The sequence below is a fragment of the Desmodus rotundus genome, chromosome 12 (genome assembly GCF_022682495.2).
Source record: "Desmodus rotundus isolate HL8 chromosome 12, HLdesRot8A.1, whole genome shotgun sequence".
NCBI classification, from domain to species: domain Eukaryota; kingdom Metazoa; phylum Chordata; class Mammalia; order Chiroptera; family Phyllostomidae; genus Desmodus; species Desmodus rotundus.
The window spans coordinates 245,397-270,123 of NC_071398.1; the positions used below are offsets into that span (position 1 = coordinate 245,397).

General features: G+C 61.4%; 3 protein-coding genes across 4 annotated transcripts in view; 2 read left to right on the forward strand and 1 right to left on the reverse strand.

The window, feature by feature from the left end:
• FANCA (FA complementation group A) overlaps window positions 1-1,840 on the forward strand; it is a 33,751-nt gene extending 31,911 nt beyond the window's left edge. The window contains exons 39-43 of the mRNA XM_024551519.3: window positions 305-407; window positions 744-819; window positions 961-1,117; window positions 1,261-1,353; window positions 1,716-1,840. Of these exons, the coding sequence (XP_024407287.2) occupies window positions 305-407; window positions 744-819; window positions 961-1,117; window positions 1,261-1,353; window positions 1,716-1,823 (537 nt within the window). The 3' untranslated portion in view covers window positions 1,824-1,840. The remainder of the gene's footprint in view (window positions 1-304; window positions 408-743; window positions 820-960; window positions 1,118-1,260; window positions 1,354-1,715) is intronic.
• ZNF276 (zinc finger protein 276) lies at window positions 1,378-12,602 on the reverse strand. The gene is made up of 11 exons (XM_053916202.2): window positions 12,194-12,602; window positions 11,084-11,387; window positions 10,736-10,782; window positions 10,193-10,639; window positions 9,214-9,292; window positions 8,151-8,234; window positions 3,945-4,055; window positions 3,799-3,874; window positions 3,379-3,496; window positions 2,498-2,597; window positions 1,378-2,425 (listed from the first exon to the last, which is right to left on the reverse strand). Exons 1-11 carry the CDS (start codon window positions 12,381-12,383, stop codon window positions 2,179-2,181), a joined length of 1,803 nt encoding a protein of 600 aa, XP_053772177.1. The 5' UTR covers window positions 12,384-12,602; the 3' UTR covers window positions 1,378-2,178.
• Window positions 12,603-12,665: 63 nt separating this feature from the next.
• VPS9D1 (VPS9 domain containing 1) lies at window positions 12,666-24,311 on the forward strand. 2 transcript variants are annotated; one of them, XM_053916200.1, is made up of 15 exons: window positions 12,666-13,069; window positions 14,301-14,376; window positions 15,991-16,083; window positions 16,176-16,338; window positions 17,902-18,013; window positions 18,084-18,146; window positions 18,554-18,606; window positions 18,697-18,784; window positions 19,005-19,090; window positions 19,444-19,937; window positions 20,977-21,106; window positions 21,343-21,551; window positions 21,821-21,917; window positions 23,200-23,304; window positions 23,602-24,311. In XM_053916200.1, the coding sequence occupies exons 1-15, from the start codon at window positions 12,971-12,973 to the stop codon at window positions 23,768-23,770; spliced, it is 2,037 nt and encodes a 678-aa protein (XP_053772175.1). In that variant the 5' UTR covers window positions 12,666-12,970; the 3' UTR covers window positions 23,771-24,311. The 2 variants fall into 2 exon arrangements, with proteins under 2 accessions (XP_053772175.1, XP_053772176.1); XM_053916201.2 differs by lacking the exon at window positions 12,666-13,069 and adding an exon at window positions 13,129-13,357.
• Window positions 24,312-24,727: the final 416 nt, after the last annotated feature.

The following is a 24,727-nucleotide window of genomic DNA, read 5'->3' on the forward strand; positions in this document are numbered from 1 at the left end:
CTGAGTCAGGAGCGGGCGGCTCTGGAGCCTTCCCGGGGTTTCTTCAGGAGCTGTGCTCACTGAAGTGGGAAACCGTCGGCTGTGGGCCTTGGTTTTCATGTCTTACTCCAGAACTTGGGTGCCCATGACCCGTGCCTCCGTCAGAGGCCCTAGGGTGACTCTGTAGGTTGTCACCGTGTGAGGCTCCCTCCTGTGACGAGGGCCGTCCCTCCTCCGCACGCATGCCCAGCTCGCAGCCCAGGGAGAGCCGTTCTGCCCTGCAGACACTGTGCCCGAGCCCGTCTCCCTCTGCTGCGCGTCACAGGCTGCCGGCTCCCCAACGGCTATGGACGTTTGTGCCGAGGTCCTCGGGTGTTTGGAGAAGAGGAAGGTGTCCTGGCTGCCACTCTTCCAGTTGACAGACACTGGTAAGGAGTGTGCTGAGACCTAATAGTGAATGGGTGGCCTTTATCTAGTCGCCAGCCATCAGGGTCAGAGTGTGACCCCTGACATCTGAGTCTTTCTCTTCCGAAGCAACTTCCAAACGTTCACCTTCTTGCAAAGCACGTAAGCCTGAGTGTCCGTCAGAACAAATGCAGGACATGCTCTTGAAACACCAAGAGTTCGGTGGCGGCTCAGGGGCCCCAGGTGGCGCTGGGCTGTGTTGTGGGGTCCACCTGCCTGGCTCCACAGGCACAGGGGTCCTCTGAAGACAGCGGCCCTGGGGTGAGGCGTCCAGTCTGACTGAGCCCATTGGGTTGCAGCTAGCGGCCTGGGGCGCATCCTCCTCCACCTGGCCCCGGACCAGCACATCAGGCTGCTGCCTGTCGCCTTCTACAGGTCAGTCCTTGCTGCTCTGATGAGGCCCAATGTGCCTGCATGGGAGGTCACCGCACGGGGGGTGGGGGGGGCCTGCAATTCCCCTCGCTGCCTGTGCTTACCTCCGGGAGGGTGTCATCTGACACCTAGTCTCACCTTCAGCCTCCTCTCCTGCTTCGAAGAAGACACCCTCATTCAGGATGCCGCCTTCCTGCACGTTGCTGTGGACATGTACCTGAAGCTGCTCCGCCTCTTTGTAGCCGGGGAGACAGGTGCCCTCTCGATCCCAGCCAGGAGGAGCCGGGAACTCCAGGACCAGGCAGGTGCAAGGGAGGGCTGTGTCCAGGCAGAGGGCCCGTCCCACAGGCCCATGGGTGAGCTCTCTGGGGCCTGAGGCTGTGCCAGCCCCTCCCAGCGTGTGCACGGGCTCCGTGACCAGGGCTCTGCCTGTCCCCTCTGTAGGGGGACGTTGTTGGCCTGGTAACAAGAGCTCGGCTTTTTCTGCTGCGATCAGTGCCTCAGTGTCCCACACAGAGCTTCTCCCACATGGCAGAGGTAACACCCAGAGGCTCACCTTGCTGTTTTCCTAACATTTATTGACTTTAGAGAAAGAGGAGGTGGGGGGCAGGGGGGGGGGACACTCATTGTTGCTCCGCCCATTCATGCATTCATTGGTGGGTTCTTCTATGTGCTGTAACTGGGGATCGAACCTGCAACCTTTGGTGCATCAGGACGATGCTCTAATCCACCAAGCTCCCTGGCCAGGGCACCGTGGTGTTTCTTGTTAATCCAAACCACTGTGTGAGCCTGAGGACACGGAGATCCCACACGGGGCCTGGTGGCTGCAGCCACCAGCTCCCCTCTCCCCGTGTGCTGAGAGTCGGGTCTGCGTCACCCTGAGCTCGGTTTTCTTGCAGCTGCTGGCCTCTCACGGAGGCTGTGACCCAGAACTGAGAGCCGCCCTCCTGAGCAGGCAGCAGGCCACGCCCGATGCGGGCCTCTCCCAGGAGCCCCGCCTCTTCTGACTGGACCGCACACGCACCACACCTCTGTAAATAATTTATTGCGAGCATGACGTGGAGCTCTGGCTGCACTAAAAAGTGGATTACAAATCTCCTGATTGCTTTGGTGGGGAACAGGAACCGATTATCTAAAACTTGCATCTGGCCCCAAGTCTATGTAGGAAAATAAACTGCTGGTCCCAGAGTGGATGAAAAGGCAGCCTGGGCCTCGCACCAAGCCCCCCCACGCCCCTGCACAGGGCTAGGGCTCAGTGCAGGGCTCTCAGGGCGAGCAGAGCGGTGCCATCAGGTCGCACGGGAGGGACTGTGGAGGTCGTCCTGTGACCCCATCTACCACCTGGTGAGTTCGGGTGCACCCTCAGGTGGGCTCAGGCTTCACGGCCTGGCCCTCCGTGGTCCCGGGCAGGGGCCCCAGAGGCAGAGCTTTGTCCTGGGTCTGTGTCAGAGGGTGGACCATGGACATGTGCACGTTGAGGTTGTGAGCCTTCTCAAACCGCCGGCCACACTGGTCACAGGCGAAGTCCAGCTCGGTCTCAGCCTTGTGTTTGGTCATGTGGTACTTGAGGGACGCCCGCTGCCGGCACTGGAACCCACAGACTTCACACCTGGGGACAGGAGGAGGTTAGCAAGGACATGGGTGCCAGTGTGGCCACGAGGGGGCGCCGGCCCACACTTACTGCAGAGGCTTGGCTCCGGAGTGCCGCATCTGGTGGACAAGGAGGTGCTTCCGCTGCTTGAAGGTCTGTCCACACTCGTCACAGATGTAGTTCCGCACCTCTGAGGAGTGACAGGTGAGCACAGGCCCCAGAGAGGCCCACCCTCTTGGGCTTCCTACACTTGGTGCCAAAGCAGGGGACCCTGCTGGCCTACTTTGACTAGATGAGAGACACTTCTGATACAGACCGTTAGCCACGGCTGGGGCTTCCTCTAAGGCCTCTGGATAGTTGAAGCCTGTTTTCTTAAATGTTTGAAGGCCCCCTGATAAATGCTCGCGCACCCTGGGGAATTACTGTGTCAGGTCCTGACGTGCACAAGAACACTCACTGCCAAAGCCACAGGGAGGGAGTGTCCCTGGGAAGCCACAGGAGTGGACAACTCGGAGTGAAGTAACTCACTCACAGGAGACTTCCGTGTAAGAAATCTGTCTTGTGAGGAGGCAGCGCTGATCCAGGGCCTGCCTTCTGGACAGGAGCAGCGGTGAGGCAGTCGTGTGGGTCATGTGCTTCTGGACATGTGGGTTGTGTGGTCACGCCAATGGGGGGGAAGCCATGCCACTGGTGTCCTGTGAGCCCAGGCTGGCACGCAGTGGAGAAGTGGCCCTCGAGGGCTGACGGTATCTCAGGGGCACTCGCTGCCTCCCTGCACTTTCCTTTCTCACCGTTTCCACAGTGTGTGGCTTCCTCTTACAATCTCCAAAGCATGTCATGTAAATAACTTTTTAAAAATCCACCACAACAGACACAAAGGCCCTGGATTTGGCTTATTCCACACTCTGACCAACTGAGCTGATCCGCCAAGACCCTCGGGGTTGCTCCCAGGAGGGGGACTGGGCACACACCTGTGTGGATGAGCTTCACATGCCGCTGCAGGTAGCGGTCGATCATGAACACCTTGTTGCAGCCAGGATGGGGGCAGGGCCTCTCTCGCACCTCCTCATGGTGCTCCTTAATGTGCTTCTGTGGGGACGGCGCAGCCCTGAGCGCTGGGCTCCCTGTGACAGCAGCTCGCCCATCACGCAGCACCTGCCCCTCCCATAGGCCCTGCCCAGCACCCTTGAAGGGACAGGTCTGACCGTTCCTCACTCAAGACGGGGGCTTTCCCTAGCGCAAAGGCTAGTGCATCCTCCCCCACAGAGCGCAGCAATGGTGGGGGGCTGCTTTGTGCCTCTATTTCCCCAGGCTCATGGGCACCCTTGGGTGGATCTGCCCCTGGTGCCTCCCCCAGGCCCACACCCTGACTCCAACAGTGCCTGCCTCACCTTCATGCCGTCAGCCCCTCGGTACACGGCTGTGCAGCCCTGGTACGGGCACTTGTAGATGGTGGGCAGCTCCTCCCTGCAACAGAGCGCACCCTGGAGCTGCCGTCCTGGCCGCACCCCTGCAGCGCAGCCCCCACTGGCCTTACCTCTCGCAGCGGAGCTTGTTCTTCCAGCCTGGCTTCGGTCCAGGCTTCTTTCGGATTTTTGGTTCTTCAAGCTTCTTGGCTTCTTTGCTTCCGTTCTTCTTACCAGGCACCCTGGAAAGAAAAGAGCAATCGGATGCAGGGACGTGTCTGACCTCTGTGCAGTGTTCTTGCTTTCCTCAACTCTCTCTCCAATGTGAGAGGCTGGGCTTTTTCAAGCTTCCAGGGTTAACCTGTGTCCACCTCTGTGCTCAATGGGGGGCCCAGAAGCAGACCAGAGCCACCACAGCCAGGACAACTCCGGAGGCAGAGGCCCGGCACTGCCGCCTTGTGAGGGTGACCACGGCCACCATGGCAGTGGGTTTACTCTAAGTGTCAGACCCAGCCACCTGTGCCCTGGCCAAGCGGCTCAGCTGGTTAGCGCATCATCCTGACCCATCAGAGGTGTGGGTTCGATCCCCGTCAGGGCGCATCTAAGCAACCACCAGTGAGTGTATCAATGAGAAGAACAACAGACTGATGCCCCCCTCTCTCTTGTTCTAAAAATCAATTAAAAAAAACATTTTGCAAAGATTTAGGCATCAATTTCTCCACCAAAACCACCATGAAGTTAGAAAAACAGATTAGAATCAACAACTATGGAACTCTGGGCCCCAATGGGATGTCCTTATGGGGGAAGTGCTGCCTCTGGGAAGTGCCAAGTGCTCCACCAGCTGCCACCCCCATTTCTCAGCCCTGCTGTGGGAACCCTGTACTCCGACAATGGGGGGACCAGCCCAGGTGCAGCGACGTGCTCCTGTGGTGTCTGTCGAGGGGAGACACACACTCTCCTTTTTGGACCCAGGTATTTAAGGAACTTGTGTTATAAACAGAAGGGAGCTTTTGGGGCCACATGACAAGCCCCAGGACGGCTCACACCATCCTCCACGGTTAGAGACTGAACCCTCCCCTCTGAGATCAGAACAAGAAAACAGGAGTGGATATCCTACCCAGAGAAATCACACAAGGAAACAAACAGAAGCCATTACATTAGAAAGGAAGGAAATTACCCCCATTCACAGATGACATGATCTAATATGTACAAAACCCCAAAGAATTCACATATAAATTCAGCAAAGTTGCAACGTACAAAATCAAACACCAGTCCTATTTCCATATGCTAACAATGAAGAAAATTAAGAAAATTCATTTGCAATCTCATCAAAAATAATAAATTACCTTGGAATAAACCAAGGAGGTGGAAGACTTGTACACTGAAGACTACGGAACACTGGTGAACAAAATTAAAGACCTAAATAAACGGGAAGACGTCCCACACTCACGGACTAGAGGCCCAACATTGTTAAGATGGCAATGCTTCCCCCAAAGGGATCTCCAGACTCAATCCCTACCAAAATCCCAATGGTGGTTTTTGAAAAATAGAGGGGGAGCAAAAAAAACACCCTAAATTTCACACCGAATTTCAAGTGAGTTTGGATGAATAGCCAAAGAGTTTCGAAAACAAGCTGGAGGACTCACTTCCTGACTCCAAAATTTACTACAAAGCTACAATAACCCAAACTGTGGCACTGGAACAAAGACAGACGATGTAGGCCAGTTGGAGTTGATAAGAACCAACTGACTTTCCACAGGGGTGCCCAGACCACCTGGTAAGGAAGGGACAGTGTCTCCGGCACAGGTGCTGGGAAGCCGCACGCAGAATGACACTGGGTCTCCAACGTACACCACACGCACAAATTAACTTCATGGACCGGAGGCCTGAGTGTCAGAGCTAAAACTACGATGCTCTTGGAAGCACGCAGGGATGAGTCTTCATGGTCCCACTGGGTCTGGCAACGGTTTCTTAGCTGGGACACAAGACAGGCAGTGACAGTGAGGAGCAGGACAGCTGGACTTCAGAACGACACATTCAGAGTGAAGAAGACAGCCCACTGAACAGGAGACACTACCCTACAATCCAACAGCACAGAAACAACCCGATTAAAGTACAGACAAAGGCCTTGAATAGACAGTCCTCCAAAGAAACAGCACGTGTGAAGATGCTTAACATCATTAATCCTTAGAGAGATGCAGATCGAAACGACGCACTTCCCACCCATTAGCACAGACAGCGATGCTTCCTGCACGTGGAGAAACTGGACCCGTGCGCTGTAGGCAGGAACACAGGTGGTGCTGCTGCTGTGGAAAACCAGTGGCTCCTCAAAACGTTGAACGTGGACTCAGCACGTGGCCCGCCAGCCCTCCACCTGGGGTTGTGCTCAGCAGAATCCCAAATGGGCTGAGACACCCGGGTACCAGTGCTCAAAACACTATCCACAACAGTAACCCAAAGGTGCAAAACACCCACCACGGCAGGTGGGTGGGTCAACGAAACGTGGGCTGCCTGTACGACGGAGCAGCGATCTCCAACCGTTTGCACCTCGTGGCACACACAAGCTAGCTAAATTCTGCTGTATGCCAAAAACCACAGTTTTGCCAAACTGACAAAAAAGAAAAAGGTGGAACTTTGATTCATGAGCACCAGACAGCTATTGTTGCGTTGGCTGTTGTCATTTTTTAATATGACAATCTAGGGGAAAAGAGGTCAGTGCCCCTGCCTCAACAGCCACGTATCACACGCTTTAAAACCCCCTGGGGCACACTCTCAGTCACTGCCAGAGGGCCGTTCGGCCACAGGAAGGCGTCAGGTGCTCACAGGCTGCAACGTGGCGAATCTCAAAACCGTGGTGCGCAGGCCAGTCACGAAAGGGTGTGTGTTGTGTGAGTCTGCTTCCAAGTCCCGCTGACGCGCACCCAACTAGAGGCCGTTGGGGCGGGGACTCATCACTTCCAGGGCACAGAGTTGCTTCTGTTCGGGATGCCGAAGTTTGGAAACTGGCGATTTTGCACAACACGGCGAATGCACTTAATGCCGCCGAGCTGTATGCTCAGAAACGGTGAACTTCCTCACGTGCCTTTCACCGCACCGCTAAGGACTGCAAGTAACTGTCCTTCTTAGAGCCCCATGTGTTGAGAGCAGCTTTCTGGCGACTGTGAGGCCCCTCCCCTCCTCGCCTCCGTAGTAGCTGTCCTCTGAACCATGGTGTGTCCCTGCTCGCTGGCCTCCACCCTCTTCTGAGGGCACAGCTGCCCCACCAGGGCCGTGCTGTGGCCAGCGATTTGCCATCTTCCTCCCACCCTAAATCAATGCTTGTTGAGACCAGGAGGCTTCTGAGAGCCTGTGGGTCCCACAGGTGGGTCCCTGCAGGCATGGGTGGGCTGTGGGGGGTGGGGGCTCAGTGCTGCACCAGACTCTGATCTCTCCCTAGAGCCCCCTAACTGTCCTCTGGCTTCTCTGTAACCCGGGTCAGAACTTAAAGGAAAAGTCGCGATTGTGTCTCGATCTGCGCTCTGCGTCTCCTGCGGCCCTGTTTTCGCTGTCTTGTGAAATGCTGAAGGGCAAAGCCCACATCAGTGCTGACAGGGCTGGGGTATCCCTAGGCGCAGTATGGGAGAAGGTGACACAAGTAAAATCATCCCTGCCTGCCAGCATCCTACCTTCTAACTGGAGAGAGCACCCAAGTCCCTGAAAAGAGAAGGTCAAGACAAGGTCATCGAAGCAACTTGACAACAAAGTGGCATCAAGCCCTGGCTGGTGCGGCTCAGTGGACAGAGTGCTGGCCTGTGAACAGAAAGGCCACTGGTTCGATTCCCAGTCAGGGCGCATGCCTGGGTTGCGGGCCAGGTCCCCAGCAGGGGGCACATGAAAGGCAACCACACACTGATTTTCTCTCCCTCTCACTTGCTTCCCCTCTCCACAAGTAAAAGTGAACACAATCTTTAAAAAAAAAGTGGCACAGAGACTGGTTCCAGAGGCATAGCTGAGAACCCCGCAGAGACTCAGCATGCAGAGCAGGAATTAGAAGCTGGCAAGGCTGCCCCGGGGGTGTGGCTGCGAGCAGGACTGGGCACGGGGAAGGCCAGGAGCTCCGGGACGTGGCTGGGCCACACCCACGGGCCTCCACTGCCCTCACCTGGCCTCTGCTGCCTGGAGAGGGACCTGAGGCCAGGTTCCAGACCTGAACCGGAAAGGCCTCAGCTCGCCCAGGGACCACACTGCGCTGGGCCTGGCGGGCTGACCCAGAAAGCACATGTGAAGGGAGCGGCCCCCAGGCCCCGCCAGACTCCACCCCGCAGCCCCGGGCACGTGCACCGAGCCTGTCCCCTTACTTCTTCTCTGGGTAAGGCTCAAAGGACTCGTCTGAGGACTGGGTACTCTGCTTCTTGTCATTGTCGTCTTCACTCAGGACGTCCCTAGGACAGAAGAGGGAGCCTTTAGCAAAGCCCTAGGGTGGGTGACGGGTCCGACGCAACTTCCTGTCTAAAGACACCATTCGGGTCCCAGGTCCCATGTGTAGTTCTCCTGAAAGCGCCCTAAGAGCCCTAAACCCCCAAGTCTCAGATCCCACCTCCTAACGGAAAGGGCCACTGAAGTCCAACAGGCTGGCGATTCCCCGTAAGCCATGCACTCCTCACAGCAGGGCCTCTGCACGGGCCCCGGCGGGCTTCTGAGGACGTAGATGCTCCGAACATCCCCTCACCCTACCCGTGAGCACCAGTTGGGCAGACAGGTCAGCTGTCAGCCAGTTCAAAGGTCAGCCAGAGAAAGCTCTGTGCTTCTGTGACCTTCACCCTGAAGCATGAATCACTGTTCACTCCCAGTTGGGCAGCCAGCACCCGCCAGAAAGGCTGGAGGCTGGCCGGCAGCCTGCAGGACAGCCCATGACCACTGCTGGTGCCACGGTGGTTCTTGTGCACACTCGCAGGTTCTTCCGGGACCTCAGTCACCGGCGCCCCCACTGGAGTCGCACTGAGAACTGCTCTACGGATGTACGGGTGAGGCACATCTTCGTACCAGCCTCAGGGTGGGGCTGGGAGGGTGTGAGTGGTTCCTGGCTCAGAGGCAGGGGGTGGCCAGGAGCAGACAGCCCCAAGCCACAGCTGTTTCAGGACACTGGCTTCCTCTGCTCTAGGACACGTGGGGTCGCACAGAACTAAGGCGCTGAAGGAGGAGACAAGCGCAGCAGCAGAGGACGCCTACAGGGCCGCCCAGGAGCTACTCCCTGGTGGCTGTGTCAGGGAGGGGCACCCTCTGGGACCCAGGAAGCCCCCAGTCAGGACAGAGAAGCCTGGAAGCACCCCCAGCCAAAACACGGGCAGCAGGCCCCTAGGGTGGTGGAATTTGATTTTCCAAGGAGAAATTTTAGGCTGTTTAAACCCACTCTTCTCTCACCCCTCAGAAAGGTCACTGAACTCGTCTTTTACCCGATCATCCGAGGTTGAAGATGGGAACTGCTTCTCACCCAACTGCCCTGAGAAACAAAGAACAGGGGTCCTGTTACCAGCCCGGCTCGGACAGGGCCTGGCAGGCAGGTGGGGCCTGACAGAGCCGGCCTTGTGGGGGCGCTGGGGTCCTCCAGCCTCCCATTCCAGCCCCCTCCCAACTCCACCCATGCAAGGTCCCAGTCCAGCAGAGCCCACAGAGCCCGGGTGTGTCCGGGACGGGCAGTACTGAGCACCAGGAACAGCCCCTCCCGAGACTCAGACCCAGCCCTTTCAGGGTGGGATGACTCACAGCGTGAGCGTCACAGGACATTTACAAACGTCGTTATCGAGGGGTCACACACAGTTTGAACAGCCGTGCGGCCCTCAGGACCCTCTGATGCAGCCCCCGAGTGCCTCTGGCCCCCAGACCCTGCCCGGGAGCTGCACTTTCTGAGAGCCCCACAGAGCACTAGCGCTCAGGAGCGGCCGTGCACCCACATGCACACAGGTGTACTCCTGGCAGCTGACAGCAGGCAGGAGCTGGCCTGGCCCTCCTAATGTGAGTGAACAGCTGCACCACCCCCACCCAAACAAGGCCTGTGTCTCCCCTCAGTACTCAGCAGAGGAGCCTGTCTACTCCAGTCCCACTGAGGTGTCACCAGGGCCCTGGCTGAGGCCCAGGAAATGACCCAAGACAGCCTCAGAGGCACCAGCCCTCCTGTTCCCCCACACCCACAACAAGGGCCCCATTCTTCTCTCCCTCGGTCCCCGGGCCGAGCAGGCAGAGAGAGAGGGATGGCAGAGGAGTGTGCCTCCGCAGGCCCGGCGGGCACAGGGTCCTCGGCCCTCCCCACCATCAGACGCCCACACGACACCCCCTGCCTGCCGAGGGCCCTGCTGGCTCAGGAGTAGGAATCCTGGTCTAATGGCCCAGAGGAGCCTCCTACCTGGAGCCCCACTCGGGGGGAGGCCAGACTGAGGTAGGGGGCTTGACCTGGGCCCCACGGGGCTGCCATCTGAAGGAGGCTGGGCCACATCCGTGCTGGGCAGCGGTTCCGTCTCAGCCCAGGCTGTGGTCGCTCTGCCCTGGGTGCTCAGAGGGGCAGCCCCAGTGGGACTGGACCTCCGATGTGGGGTGAGGCGTGGGGCTGCCTCCTTGTCCCACGCCCACTTGACTGCCAATGCACTGTCCAGCAAGAGAGCCCCACAGCTGGAATCGGCGTCCATGGTGTAGTCGTGACCTTGGTCGCAGCCCCACACAGCCTGGATGACACCGCAGTACTCGGAGGACAGCGTCCTCTGCAGGCTGGGCAGAGCCTCACAGCTGGCCGCGTGTCCGTGCACCCACCCCACCAGGCCGCGCAGGCCTTCGGGGCTCGAAGGGATCAGGTCCACTGAGGAAAGGCACAGAGATGGCAGCCCCGGGGCTGGTCAGCACCAGCCTGCAGTGAGCCCAACCCCCTACCATACATCTGGCCCTGGGCACTCACCCAGACACGCTCCCTCCTCTGCCTCTGCCGGGGGCTGGGCACCCACCCTGCAAAGGATCAGCAGGCCATGAGTGGCCCTGCAGCAAGCAGGGCGTAGGCTTGCTCCCTTCACTACCCTCCCCCACGGGTGGCTGCCCCTGCCCCTCCATGGGAGCACTCAGAGCCACCACAGCCCTCACCCCCCACCCTGGCCTCCCACCCCAGGCGCATGGGGCTCCCACGAGTCTGCTGCCCCCGCACCATGGCCTCCCCACTGTACACGTTCCCACCAGGCACTCCCTGTACTGGGAACAGCAGAGCACACAGGGGCTTAGCCCGAGCACCCCAAATGAACGAAGGAGTGCCTACTGTGCGCAGGGCTTCCGGGGGCTCATCGGAGACACATTGACTCTCTGCAGGAAGGACTTGAGGAGGCTGTGGCACTGGTAGAACTGGGCGTGGCAGTTCTTGCAGACGAACTGAGACAGGGCTGGGTCCTGGTGGACAGCCACCCCCAGCAGGTGCTGGAAGTCCCTGACGAACACACGCTCCCCTGAGGGTGGTCTCTCTGGGCTCTGCCCAGGTGCCCGGCCGGAGATGCTGCGGAGACTCCGTGCGGAGAACTTCCCATGGCAGAGGCGGCAGTGCCCCATGGCAAGAGCCCGACCTACTCCTGGGCAAGCACAGGAGATGACAGGTCAGCCGGCAAGGTAGCTTGCTGCGAAAGACACGCAAGACCACAAGCTCCCAGGAGGGGCCCGCGCAGCCCCAGGGAGTGAGGCCTCTGCTCCGCCAGCCTCCCAGCTCCTCGCGTGGAGAACCCTCCGTGGGGCCTCCCCAGACACATCCCTAAGACAGAAGCCCATGACTGGGCCTCAAGCACGGCTCTGTCTCTGGGCTCCCAGGTGAACTACAGCCTTTGGGAAGATGTGGCCAATGGGGGCCTTCTGGTCCAGAAAACCTTTGGGAGAACGCTTACTGCCTCCACTCTGAGTACAGCAACACACTGGGCCCACAACCGGACAAGGGCGCCACAAGAAAAGAACTACAAGTCTATATCCCTGACGAACACAGATGCAAAAGTCCTCTGCAAAATAGGAGCACACCGAAGTCGCCAGCACTCTCGCTGAAAGGATCACACACTCGGGCAGTGCAAGGCCAGACCCCTGCCGGCGGGGCCCAAGCTCCCCCACGCCTCACTTCACCCACCGGACTCTCTGTCAATGAGCCGGCCGCCAGGGCTCTGGAGGTGAGGCGACTATCCCAGGCTGCAGCCTGCAGCGCAGCACCGGGACTGGAGGCCAGGCCAGTCAGAGTCCGAGCGCCAGGGAGGGTCAGCGGCTTGCGAAACAGCCCCCAGAGCGGGCGCCAGGGAGGCTCCGCCTGCCTGCCTGCCTGCCGCCCAAGGACGCCGCGGAAGAGAGGCCCGGGGCCGTGGGCACCGAGCGAGACACGGTCCCTGGCGACCGCCGGACCCACCTGCGTCGTCGGCGCCGTCCTCGCAGGCCCGCGCCGGCCCCCAACCCAGCCGCGAAGCCACCAAGGCCGCTGCCTCGTCCACGCTTGGCCCGCTGCGGGCGGGGCGGCCCCGGGTCCGGCCGCCGCCCGAGCCCCCGCGCTGCCCAGCAGCCGCAGGCGACAGGAAGCGGCCGAGCCGGTCCCGTTTCATGGCGGCTGCCCCGGCGCTCCGCCCCGTTCGCCTCCGCTCGGCTCCGCTCGGCCCCGCTCGGCAGCACTCGGGCACGCTCGGTTCTCTGGTCCCGGCGGCTTGGCCCCGCTAGGTCCTGATCGGCCCTGAGCTCTCGTCTGGGCGGTTGGACTGCGCTCGCTCGTTGCCTCCGCCGCTCCGCTCCGCTCTGCTCCCAAGGAAGCGGGAGGGCGGGCGGGACGCGGAGGGGTGGGGCCGCGTGACGAGAAGGGCGGGACCGCTGGACGAGAGGGGCGGGGCGGTGAGCGCGAGGGGCGGGGCTATGCGGGGGCGGGGCCCACGCGGCTGGCGCGTCTCGGACGTGAGCTGAGGGGCCGGTTGTGGAACTCGCACGCTCGTAGCAACTGCATGAAGAGGTTCTTGGAAAGCTCCGTCTCTTCCGCCCCCGGCGCCGAGCGCGCGGCACGGGCGGGGCAGCCGGAAGTGGTCCCGCGTGTTCCTGCGGTCCGTGGCTCGGGCGGCTCCCGCTCCCGCGCATTCTTCGTTCCGGTGTCCTAGCCGCCTGCCCCGCCCCTCGGCCGCCAGCACCGCCTCCCCCGCCCGGCGCCATGGCCGCTGCGGCCGGGGACGGCGCGGTGAAGCCGCTGCAGTGCGCCATGAAGCTAGCCAACGGGGCCATCGAACTGGACACCGGCGACCGGCCCCGGGTGAGGCGCGGGGCGGCGCGGCGCGGCGCGGGCGGCCACCTCGCGAGGCCGGCCCGGTGGGCGTGGGCGAGGGCGGGGCCGCGGGTGGGCGCCCGTAGGACCCCGCGGCGGCGGCGGGGCGCTGGGCTGGGAAGGCGGTGCTGACCTTGGACAGCTCCCAGGCCTGCCCGCCTTCGGTTTTCCCGTCTGTTCACGTCGGGAATCACAGCCGCGCTTTTATCCGGAAAGGGGGCTACAGAAGGGTCCGCGGCGCAGCCTCCAAAATAGACCTGGCAGACGGCTTCGTGGGTGTGTGTTTTTCCGGGAGATGCTGTAGATTTAACCAGATTCCCACGGGGGGCGACAACCAGAAACGACTAACTGCGGCTCCTCCGTGCTGTCTTTCCGGGCGTCTCAGCCGCGGGCGGGCGGGGAGGCTGTGCCTGGTTCCGAGGATGATCCAAGGGTGGCGACCAGCTGGAAAAGCCGGCTGAGCCGCGCCGGGCTGCCCGGGAGGGAGACGGCTGCGCGAGCCGGGGGGCGCGTCCCGGCCCCTCAATCCCCTCCTGTCCCCAAGTCCCAAGTTGGTTTTCTAGGGAAGCAGGTGCCCCCACAAGTGAGAAATCCTTCCCGGAATCCATTTTATCCCAGTCTCCGAGGTGGAGACTAGACACGAGGGCCGGGATGCGGCGAACAACAATGAAACACCGTGCCGTGGGGTCCAAGCGCCCTGCGCCGCGTTCAGGAAGCAGAATGCTCACCCCCGAGAGACTGGCAGTAATTCTGGTGTCCTAGACTCCCGCGAACCGAGGGGGTGGGGTTCGGGAAAGCGGGTTCCCAGACCGAAGCCAGAAAGCGATGCCGCGATCCGCGACACCACTCCCTCAGTAGCCTCCCAGGAAAAAGATAGCAGAGCCGCTGAAGGAGCGGCACAGGAAGGAAACTTGTTGCACGCAGTGAACAATGATGACAGCGGCTCTCCCTGGCCTCTGAACGAGAATCTCAGTTCCTTCCTGTGCCGGAGAGAAAGGCAGTGGGAGAAGGTACGGACTCCCAGCTGGGCGCCTTTTCCGTCAAGTCCGGAGAGGAGGGGCTCTCCTCTGTGAGCCCCAGGCAGACCGGCTGGACACTCAGGTGTATCTCAGAGATTCGCAGACACCACTGTTCCTGCTTCCCACACGGGCTGTGCGGAGGAGGGACGGGGTCTTGCCTCCGCTGCCTGACCCCTGCCTTTTCTCTTCCCTGGGCCCAGGAGGCATATGCAGAATACCTGAGGAGCATCCACTATATCTCCCAGGTGCTGCTGGAAGAAGTGGAAACCACCAAAGGTACAGCTCTCAGCTTCACTGCTGCTCTTGGGCTGGGCAAATTCTGGACACTGTAGCCCTTGGTGGGTTTCAGGCGTGGGGTGGCCTATCCTATGCACTTCGTGAATGGGTAGGCACTCAGCAAGCATGAGCTATGGTGGGGTGACGCAGGAGCAGAAAGGGACAGGTGCCCTGAGGGGCGAGAGAGGGTGGGACATAGCAGGGAAGACTGAGCCGAGCAAAGGCTGGGGGCAGCATTCTCCACAGAGGGGGGTACAAAAGCCCTGAGCTGAGGGTGGGTGCTGAGTGAGGAATGGCAGGCGGGCTGAAGAGGGTCAGGTGCGTCAGGGGTGGGCAGAGCCTTGGGTGGGACAGGGGCCATCCTCGTGTGAGGTCCCCTTGGAGGGGGGACTCCAGGCGGAGAGGCCGCAGGGAACAAGGGGAGGCCGTCTGTGGTGAGGCCCCCTGGAGGTGGGTGGGCTTGGGTACGTTCTTTAAAGCTGCACCTCCCCCAGCCTTGGTGGAGGGGGAGATGGTGAACTGTGGGGGGGACAGGGAGATAGGGGTGCAGGAGCACGCTAGCGAGGGTGGGACAGAGGGCTGCCCCAGCGGCACAGCCTGCTTGGTGCCCTGTAGTCCAGTGTGCAAAGGCACAGAAGCCAGGGCGAGGTGGGAGTCCCCGGTGAGCTCGGCAGAGGTCTGGGCAATGCAGGGTTGAGGATGGGGGGAGCTGGGTGGCAGTAGCCCTCAGTGGGGACAGGGGTCCCAGGGGAGAGAGGCCCTGAGGGGTTGGGGAGCACTTGGAATAGGGCAGATGTGGGCGTGCGGGCAGTTTCAGTGGGAGTGTGTGGTGAGGGGCCGACTGGGAGGGGCCGGCTGGGAGGGGCAGGAGCTGGGCTGGCGTTGTCCACGGGTTTTCAGGTAGAGCTCCTGCGGTGGTTGTTGGTGGGAGCCGTCTCTGGAGGTGGGGTGCAGAATGGAAGCCGTGGGGCGGCGCCGGGGGGCTGGGCACAGCCAGAGGTGGGGAGTGAGCAATGACAGTGTCTCTGTGAAAGGCCCCGTGGCTGTGGCCCACCTGGGGGAGGGCAGGGGGTGCAGGTGAAGTCCTCAGAAGAGAAGGCCCGTTAGGGGGGATGAGGGGACTAAATGGTAATGGGGAAAAAACACAATAAAGAGTAAATTAAAAAATAAAAATAAAATGTCCCATTAGGTGGAGAGAGGACTCTGATGGTCCAGCTGAGACAACAGGACAGCCGGCCAGAGGCTGGGCTGGCCAGGCTCAGGAGACGAGGGTGGGTGGGCTGGCCCAGGGGTCAGAGGTTAGGAGACAGCAAATGTGCTCCTGTTTTATTTTAAAGATTTAATTTATTTTTAGACACAGGAGAAGGGAGGGAGAAGAAGAGGGAGAGAAACATCAATGTGTGGTTGCCTCTTACATGCCCCCTACTGGGGACCTGGCCCAAAACCCAGGCATGGGCCCTGACTGGGAATCAAACTGGCAACCCTTTAGTTCATAGGCCAGTGCTCAGTCCACTGAGCCACACCAGCCAGGGCACGCCCTTGTTTTTATCTCAGCAAGAATCTGGTTAGTGATTGAGGTGACAGGAACCAGTCTCTCTGTCTCTCGTTCCCTAGAAGCTGGGGAGGCTGTGCCCCTGGAGACCCTGAAAATGCTGAAGCTGGCGGAGCAGTGCCTGGAGAGGGCCCAGTCGACGGCTGCCAAGCTTGGTGGGCGTCAGCAGCAGGTTTTCCTGGGGCGTCTGCCCGAGTCTGCGTCCTCTGTGGGATGTGGGCCCTGTGCTGACTTGTGTGCCTTGCAGGGAAAGCCTGCCTGAAGCCAGCCGCGCCCGTGGCTGCTCCTGTGCCCTCACCGACCAGCCGGCACCGCCGGGTGTACTCAGATGAAGGGGGGAAGCTCCTCCCATTTCTGCCGCCAGAGATGTTCCAGAGGCTCCAGGTGGTGGAGTCGCAGAGCTCTAAGAAGTAAGATGGGGCAGGAGGGAAGGGGGCTGAGTCTGGGTGTGGAGGCGTTAGCACAGGTCCCAGCATGGACCGCCTGTGGTGCCCCCGGCAGACACCAGGCAGATCGTCTCTGGGGAAAAGCACCTTGAACTTCCATAAAGCGAGTGGCACGCAGTCTGAGATAGCCAAGCACAAAAAGAAATAAGAAAGTGAAGGAATGGCGGCAGAAACAGACCCACGAAGTCTTCAAATAGAGTTATGAGACGTAGCTTATAAAACAGCCCTGCACTCTGTGTTCAGAGAAATGAAAGGCAAGTGTGGAAATACCTAAATACCTATAGGGGGGAAAACCCCACAGGGAACAGGAAACTGTAAAATCTGGCCTAGCAATAAAGAACCAAGGAGAAACAAAATGAAAAATATAATAGCAAAATTACTGTTGCAAACTGAGTGGTAACAGTAACAACGAGTTACAGTTGCTACTTGAACAACTGAGGGTTTGGGGCACAGAACACCACGCAGTTGAAACCCTGAGCAGGACTGAGTTGGCCTCATAACATGCGAGTCCCAGCAGCAGGGCGAAAACAGAGCCGACCCTCAGACACCACGGGTTTGACTGTGCGCCATCTGCTCATACACGCGGATTTTAAGTAAATTTTAATTTAAAGTGAAATCTGTGTATAAGTAGGCCCATGCATTCAAACTGTGCTGTTTGATGGTCAGCTGTGTGTCCTCCATAGAAACCGACACATGTGCAGAGAATGACACTTTTATAATAGCAGAGTAGACGAAGCTGTGAAGATACGAATGAATTGGACAACAGGTTGAAGGGTACCCAGAATGACTCATAGAAAGAAAACCAAAGACAGGAGACTTGAGAGGTAGAAGGTCGCCCATAAGGTTACTGGAGTTTTCGAAAAAGAGGAGGAGAAAGACAGGAGAGCCGTGTTATTTGAAATGGCAATTCAAATAATGGCAATTTTCTAGAGCTGATGAAAAACATCAAGTCCCAGATGCCAGCGTGCAAGCAGGGTCAACAAGGAGGGCCAGCGCCTCCTGGCCCGCTGCTGCCAGGCTGCAGGAGCCTCTGTTCCTCCGGAGGCTCCGGCCCGTTCTCCACCCGCAGCCCTGGGGCAGAGCCAGGCACACAACCGCCGTCCCCCTCCGGCCCAGGAGCTCAGAAGATACGGGGCTGAAGCTGCGACAGTGGGTGGCTGTTGGTGGCTGTTGTCAATAGACTTGGTTCTTTCTCCCTTTCACGGGCTGCAAACTAACCTGTTTGGCTTGCATGGTGCCTTCAAAGAGTTTCCCGCTGTCGCCAAACACATCGCTGAGCTGCACGGAGCTCTGATGTTCAGCTTCCTGTGAAGAGGTGGAGTCAGCAGTCCTGGCTGCCGGACACCCACCTCTCAGCGGGCAGTGGCCCAGCCCTCTGAGACCTCCTCCCTCGTTCTCACTTCCTGCCAGAGCCCTCTCCTCTGCCTCCTCACCTCTGGTCTCAGGGCTAGGTCAGGAAGGGTCCTCAGGTCCCCAGAGCATGGCCGGGGTTCCTGGGGTCTGCACAACAGCTTGTCATCATTCCAGGGAGCTGACACCCCTGGAGGAGGCCTCCCTGCAGAATCAGAAGCTGAAGGCTGCCTACGAGGCCCGGGTGGCCCGTCTGGACGCCAGCCAGGCCCTGCAGAAGACATCGCTGGTGAGTGGGTCCCAGGGAGGCTTGTGCTGGAGGGGGAGAGGGCAGGTGTGATTCCCTCCTCCCCTCCCAGACCCTGTCCCTGCAGCGGCAGATGATGGAGAACCTGGTGATCGCCAGAGCCCGGGAGGAGACTGTATCCTTTCCGTTCATCCATCCTCAGAGTTCAGAGGGGAAAGTTCAGGGTGTGACTGTGCTGAGAGAGAAGGGGGTGGAGGAGTAAAGGTGGCAGGGTGGGTTGGTGGGCATGAGAGTAGAACTTTTCCAGCCTGGGGGAGGCTCGTGCTCAGGGATGGCTCCTCTCTCCCCCTGGGGCCTTGCAAAGACATCCTGACCCCGAACCCAGTGCCTGCAGCCACTTCTCCACCCTCCAGTGGCCAAGGGCTTGCCTTCCCTCCTTGAGTGGGTGCCCATCCAGCCTGTGGGCTGGACCACATCTCCTAGGGGTCTGAGGCAGCGGCCTCCTGTGTCCGGCTGGGCGCTGGGATGACCCAGGCTTGGTGCACGTTTGGGGCCTCGGACTTGGCCTTAACTCGGCCCCAGCTGCAGAGGAAGATGGAGGAGCGCAGGCTGCGGCTCCAGGAAGCCGCCAACAGGTGCGTCCATGTGCCATCTGGGCCTCAGAGCTCTGGGAGGACTGGTGGCGCCTGCTTGGCCCCTGAGGCTGCCCGGTCCTCTCTCCCCAGGAGGTTCTGCAGCCAGGTTGCCCTGACGCCTGAGGAGCGGGAGCAGCGGGCCCTCTACGCTGCCATCCTGGAGTACGACCAAGACCACGTGAGTCCCATGGGGTAGGTGCGGGGCAGGGGTCCCGGGGTCCCTGGCAGAGGATGTGGGGTCACATGGGCCTCATGGTGTTGGGTCTTCCCTGCACTCCAGGGAGGGGTGTCAACAGTGTGGCCTGGCCTTTGGGGTGCAGCTGTGGCAGGGGCAGGGAGGGAGGGGCGCCCCACCTGGGGTCCTACCGTGCTCTGCTCCAAGGCCTCCTGTCCTGCAGGACTGGCCCAAGCACTGGAGGGCCAAGCTCAAGAGGACCCCTGGGGACCTGTCACTGGTGACCAGCCTGGTGTCCCACCTGCTCAGGTACCCGGATCCTCAGGCCCTTCCTCTGGCTGCTGGCTGGCAGGACTAGAAGGGGAAGAGGTGGATGAGGAGGCCAGGCCCCGTGCTGCCCAGGACCCTGTGGGGCTGCCCCAGGGCCCAGCCCCTTGCACCACACTCCTTCGTTGGCCTCCGTCTGCTTTCTCCGAGGGTGGCTCAGACTTTATTTGGAAAGAATACACGAGATGCTGCTCTGGACCGCGGTGGGGGTGAAATGTGGCGGGAGCGCTGGCTTGCTCAGCCCCCAGGACAAAGGCCAGTGAGTGGGCTGCAGCCCCTCCGACCCACCGGGCTCGTGCTGGGCCCCCACACACAGCCTCCATTTCGGTTTGCAGCGTTCCCGACCACCCCATCTCGCAGCTCCTGAAGAAGCTGCAGTGCGCCGTGTACCGGGCGCTGTACCCCGTCGTGAGCAGGGGCGCTGCTGCCACCTCAGCCCCCAGCGGCTGCTCCCTGCCCCCTGATGCCGATGGGTTGCTGGCCCCTGGAAGCCGGCGGCTCCGGCCCTCACAGAGCCTCTACTGCATGCTGTCCCCCCTGGAGCCCACCCTGGCCTCGCGGCCCCCTGACGAGCCCCCTCCTAGTCCCCCGCCAGCCCCACTCCAGCCTGTGCTCCTGGACAGAGGGCTGGACAGCAGCCCTAAGGGGCCTCCCTCACCCCAGGTGGGAAAGGACAGCTCCTTCGAGGACCTGGAGCAGTTCTTGGCCACTTCCGATCGGTGGGGCCAGGGCCCCGGGGGCCAGTCTGAGCCTCGGCCCTCGGGGGTGAAGGAGGAGCCGTTGCTGGTGCAGCTGAGGATTACCGTGAAGGACATCCACAACGCCATCGGTGAGTGTGCGATCCCGCGGGACAGCGGGCGGGTACGGAGCTGCTCTGACTTGCAACAGGCCCTGGAGGGGCCCTTCCTCCGGACCGCAGCCCAGCCAGCCCCAACCTGCAGAGCCCTGCTTCCCAGACAGGCCCCCGCCTGCCTCTAGGAGCAGCAGGCTGGCTGTGGGCCCGGCAGCCCCTCCATCCATGACTGTGTCCTCGGGGGGGCTGGCCCACGGCAGTCTTATGAAGCGGGGAGTCCACCCTCAGAGCCTCTGGCAGCCAGCTGGTCCTCCTGGCTGTCGCAGACTCCGCGTCCTTCCAGGCCAGAAGACTGTCACACGCATGCAGCCTGGCGGTGACGATGGGTTCACCCCCGCGTTTCCCACTTTGCGAATAGTGTGTGGCTTCCCCAAGGGTGGGCCCAGGCTGAATGAGGAGGGGGTTCCGGGGTTTCCTAAGCGCCAGCAACGGAGGCCTGGCAGTCCGGGCCTTGTTCTCACTGTGGGGCCCCTGCTGTCTGAGGGACTCGGAGCGGGGCCCCTCTCCCCAGCTGGATCCCTGTCCTTGCTGGGTGGCTCCCCATCTCCTTGGGCAGGTTTCCCTCATCCCCAGGAGGGCACCCCATCTCTGGGGGCCTGAGCTTTCTTGTCTGCAAGTGTGTTTCTCAACTTTCTTCGGGTTCCTGCACCACAGTTCGGGGTACAAAGCCTTTTCAGAAAGAGCCCCTGCTCAGCGCTCCTTCCCAGGCAGGACCCCTTGGCCCCTCAGGGAGGCTGGGCGGGACCCTGTGGCCACCCAGAGATGAGGGGCCAGACCCCAGCTCTGACCCTGGGTCTGGGTCATGTGCACTCAGGGGGCTGGTGTGCAGGTGGGTAGAGGGAGGGCCAGGCAAGTGCCCCTCCCTCACTGAGCCTGGATGCTGGCTGTGGCCCCAGCCACACTGAGGCTGGCTCTGGGAGGGTAGAGGAGCGGCGATGGGGGAGGGGCTCATCTGGGGGACGTCCAGGGGCTGGCAGCTGGCCCCACAGTGCTGTGTGTGGCTCTGTCCCGGCAGACAGACTGCTCTCGTTGACCCTCCTGGCTTTCGAAGGCCTGAACACGGCTGTCTCCAAGGACCGCTGCCTGGCCTGCATCGAGGAGCCCTTCTTCTCCCCACTGTGGCCCCTGCTCCTGGCCCTCTACAGGTGCCGTCCCTGCTGCGGGCCCCTGCGGGGTCTCCCTGCATGTCATTGCCCCTCTCCATCCCCTGGCCTCCCGTGACTGCGCTTCCCTGGCACTTGGCTCTGAGCACACCCTCAGCTGGCTTGCCTGTGGCCACATCTCCCCTCCTGTGACTCAGGACGTGGCCAGCTGCCCCCTCCCTGCCTCTGTGCTGGGCAGGACCCCTTGGGCCGCTGAGCCTGGCCTCTCTGGGCCCCAGGAGTGTGCACCGCACCCGGGAGACCGCCCTGAGCAGGAGCATGGAGCTCTACAGGAACGCACCCCCGGCCGCCCTCGGTATCCCCAGCAAGCTGCTCCCTCGGGACCCAGAGAGCCTGGGAACCAGTGCCTACCCCTACTGGGCTGCAGCCCAGGAGCTGGGGCTGCTGGTCCTGGAGAGCTGCCCCCAGAAGAAGCTGGAGTGCATCGGTGAGGGGCACTGGGGAGAGGGAGCAGGGACAGTGACCTGTCCCAGCAGGTGCCCTGGGCCTGTGCGCCTTGTCTGGGAGCTGTAGGCCCTCCTGTCGGACGGGGCGTGTCCCATGGGGCCTGAGTGGTGCAAGGGCCATGTCTGAGGGAGGGGTCAGCCATGCAACGGGCGGGCAGGGGCGGTGTGGGTGCCGAGAGCTGTTCCGGCTGCCAGCTCTCGGGGGATGGGCCCCCCAGCCCCTCACCCAAAGCCTACCTTCTGCATGTAGTGCGGGCCTTGCGGGCCATCTGCGCCTGTGCTGAGGGCTACCACCGGGCCCAGGAACCTGCACCCGAGGCCGGACCGCAGCCCGGCGCAGCTGCCATGTGAGTTTGGGGCAGGCACAGACACAGGAAGAGAGCACCCTTCCACTCTGCCTGGAACCAGGGCCACAGCTTTTTGCCCCCAGCAGCTCCAGCCCCGGTGGATGATCCTCAGGGTCAGGGCTTCCCTGAGGGGCTTCTTAGGGGCAGGGACCCTTGGGCTACTCTGATGAAATGTAGGGCTGCCTCCGCCAGAAGCAGGTGCTTGGCTTCTCTGTGGCACACCTGGGGGAAGCTGCCAGGTGAGGGGAAGAGCCTGTTCCCTGCCCTGGGCTGCCAGCCCCGGGGCTCCTGCATCTTCCCTGCCCCACCTTACCCCAGAGCCTGGGGCACTGATTCCTGGTCCTGCCTCAGTTTCACCTGGGCCTGCCTGTGGCCCACAGCCTCTTGCCCTAGTGCCCACCTGGGGCTGGTGTTCCCACACCAGGGGCTCTGCCTCCTGCCATCTGCCCTAGGGGCCAGGGTCATGCTGAAGGCACCCATCACTGCAGCCAGGTGGGCAGGCTGTGGCACCTCCCCACACCCAGGTGCTTGCAGGTGACTGACAGGTAGAAGTCAGAGCTGAGTGGCAAGTCAGCAGGGCAGAGTGAGACAGGCGCCACCCCACCCACCCCAGGGCCAGGTGGGTTTGGAGTTCCATCAGGGCCCCCACAGCCCCCTTCACCAGTTTGCTATCTGGCATCCAAGTGAGTCGCTGCAGGTGGCAGCCCCAGGACTGAAAGCTTACTTAGTCTGCCTCAGCCCCTCCAGCTTCCTCCCCTGGACACCTGTCTGTGTCCCTGCAGCTGTGTGGTGCCCGGGGATGTGGGGCTGGGCCCAATCAGGAGGGAGCTCACCCTGTGAGAGGCAACGTCCTCCTGTCAGACTCAAGCCAAAGTCTGCCCCGTGCTCTCCTCAAGAGGCCATTGGTTGTGGGCCCCCCCTGATCAGCTCACTCTGACGCCTCTCACAGAAAGCCTGGGCCACTTGGTGCACCGAGCTAAGTGGCACCTGATCTCAGGGATGAGCAGGCTACTGGGACCTGGGCCATCCTGCCATCATCCTGCACCCCAGGCTTGGGCAAGCTTGTGAGGTTGCAGCCACCCCCACCCATCCTCCATGGGGCCTTTTTGGGGGTGACCAGCGGCTCTTAGGTGCTCTGTGCAAGGGCTGGGGTGGTGCTGGTGCAGAGAAGGCAGCCAGCAAGCCCAGGACCCCTCCAGGGGCTGAGCTGGGGCTTTGGGGTTTGGCGATTGAGCAGCCCCTCAGCCTGGAGCCCCCAGCCGTCCGCGCCTCTGTCCAGCAGTGGTGCCGATGACCTCCTGCCCATCCTGTCCTTCGTGGTCCTCAGAAGTGGCCTCCCGCAGTTGGTGTCGGAGTGCGCTGCTCTGGAGGAGTTCATCCATGAGGGGTAGGAGCCCCAGGCTGAGCTGGCCACGCACCCTGTGCACGCAGCCCACAGCCCCTTTCCCCAGCCCCGATCCACCACCCCTGGCTCAGCCCCCTGCCAAGGTGGAGGGTGGGGAGAGCTGGGGCCCAAGCCCGAAGTAGTGTCTGCCTGAGGGGTGGGCATTCCCCCCCCCCAGCCTCCCTGACAGCCCCTGTGAGACCCCAGTGTCCAGGCCCTGCCCCCCAAGGGCAGATGCCCCTTCTAGAAGGCCAGGGCCTCCTCACACCCCCCGCAGTGACTGGTGCCGCCTCCATGCAGGTATCTGATTGGAGAGGGCGGCTACTGCTTGACCTCCCTGCAGAGTGCCCTGAGCTACTTGGAGCTGCTGCCTCGGGGGGCCCTGGGCAAGGAGAGGAGGAGGGCCCCTGCTGAGGACTGTCGGGGAGCCACCTGCACCGGGGCTCTGCAGCTTTTGCCCCAACCCTGACCTGACACCTGCCCCCAGGGGCTGCTCCTGACTGGATGGGGCTAAGCTGAACCAGCTCCCAGGAAGCAGGCCCTTCTCTTTCCTGCTCCAGCCTCTGAGCGGCCTGCCCGGCAAGGAGCCAGAGGTGCCAGTTCCCCTGGGGGCATGAAGGCGGAGCCAGGACACGGGCCTTCTGTCCCCTGAGACAGCGCCCTGAGCCAGCTTCTTGTCAGAGTCAAGAACTTGTCAGCCCTCGCCCCAGGAGCCTGAGGCCTGGGTGGTTTGAGACTGTACTATTTATTTATTGGGCATTGACCACTCCACTGTCCCTTGGAGGCCCAGGCGTCCCTGGGACACCTGCCATGGCTGGGCACTCTGGGCCACATTTCCACCCTGGGCAGTGGGCGTCGGATAAGTGGGTGGCAGGTACCTACACTCAGACATCCTTTTCTGAGTTGGTATGGACCCAGGGGTCAGCGCCTGCCTGCAGCCCATGGCCTGGCCTGACTCTGCCTGTCGCCAGCAGCCACTGAGCTGGCTGAAAATAAAGAGGTTACCAAGATCTCTGCCCGAGTAGGTTGCTTGCTCCCACTCACTGGCCAACCAGCAAGAGCCAAATTTCCAGAGACCCCTGCGGCCCACCCGCCACACCAGGCCTGCTGCCAGGCCTTCTGCATGGGGCTGGAATAGCCCCAGGGTGTCCCCCCGGGCAGGAGGCTCTGCAGGGCTCAGTGGGGTGGAGGTTGTGCCTGGGCAGAACCTGATCCCACAGCATCCAGCCTGAAGGGCTCTCGGAATCAGTTTTTGCTCCAGAACGCGGATGTATGTGAGCCCCAGAATGGTGGTACCTGCAACTCTGGGAGTGGAGAGAGCAGGTGATGGGGCGCCCTCATGGGCAGCTCGTGCCACGGAAGGAGGGGCCCCAGCGATCTGGGTGGCCAGAGGCAGGCGCGTGAGCCCAGCCACAGCAGACGCTGG

Coding starts and splice junctions, on each gene's coding strand:
- ZNF276 (XM_053916202.2), bottom strand. CDS start 12,383: ATGAAACGGGACCGGCTCGGCCGCTTCCTGTCGCCTGCGGCTGCTGGG. Junction 11,388..12,193: donor GGACGGCGCCGACGACGCAG/GTGGGTCCGGCG, acceptor GTGCTTGCCCAG/GAGTAGGTCGGGCTCTTGCC. Junction 2,426..2,497: donor TCCGGAGCCAAGCCTCTGCA/GTAAGTGTGGGC, acceptor TCCTGTCCCCAG/GTGTGAAGTCTGTGGGTTCC.
- VPS9D1 (XM_053916200.1), top strand. CDS start 12,971: ATGGCCGCTGCGGCCGGGGACGGCGCGGTGAAGCCGCTGCAGTGCGCC. Junction 13,070..14,300: donor ACACCGGCGACCGGCCCCGG/GTGAGGCGCGGG, acceptor CCCTGGGCCCAG/GAGGCATATGCAGAATACCT. Junction 18,014..18,083: donor CCCTGCAGAAGACATCGCTG/GTGAGTGGGTCC, acceptor CTCCCCTCCCAG/ACCCTGTCCCTGCAGCGGCA.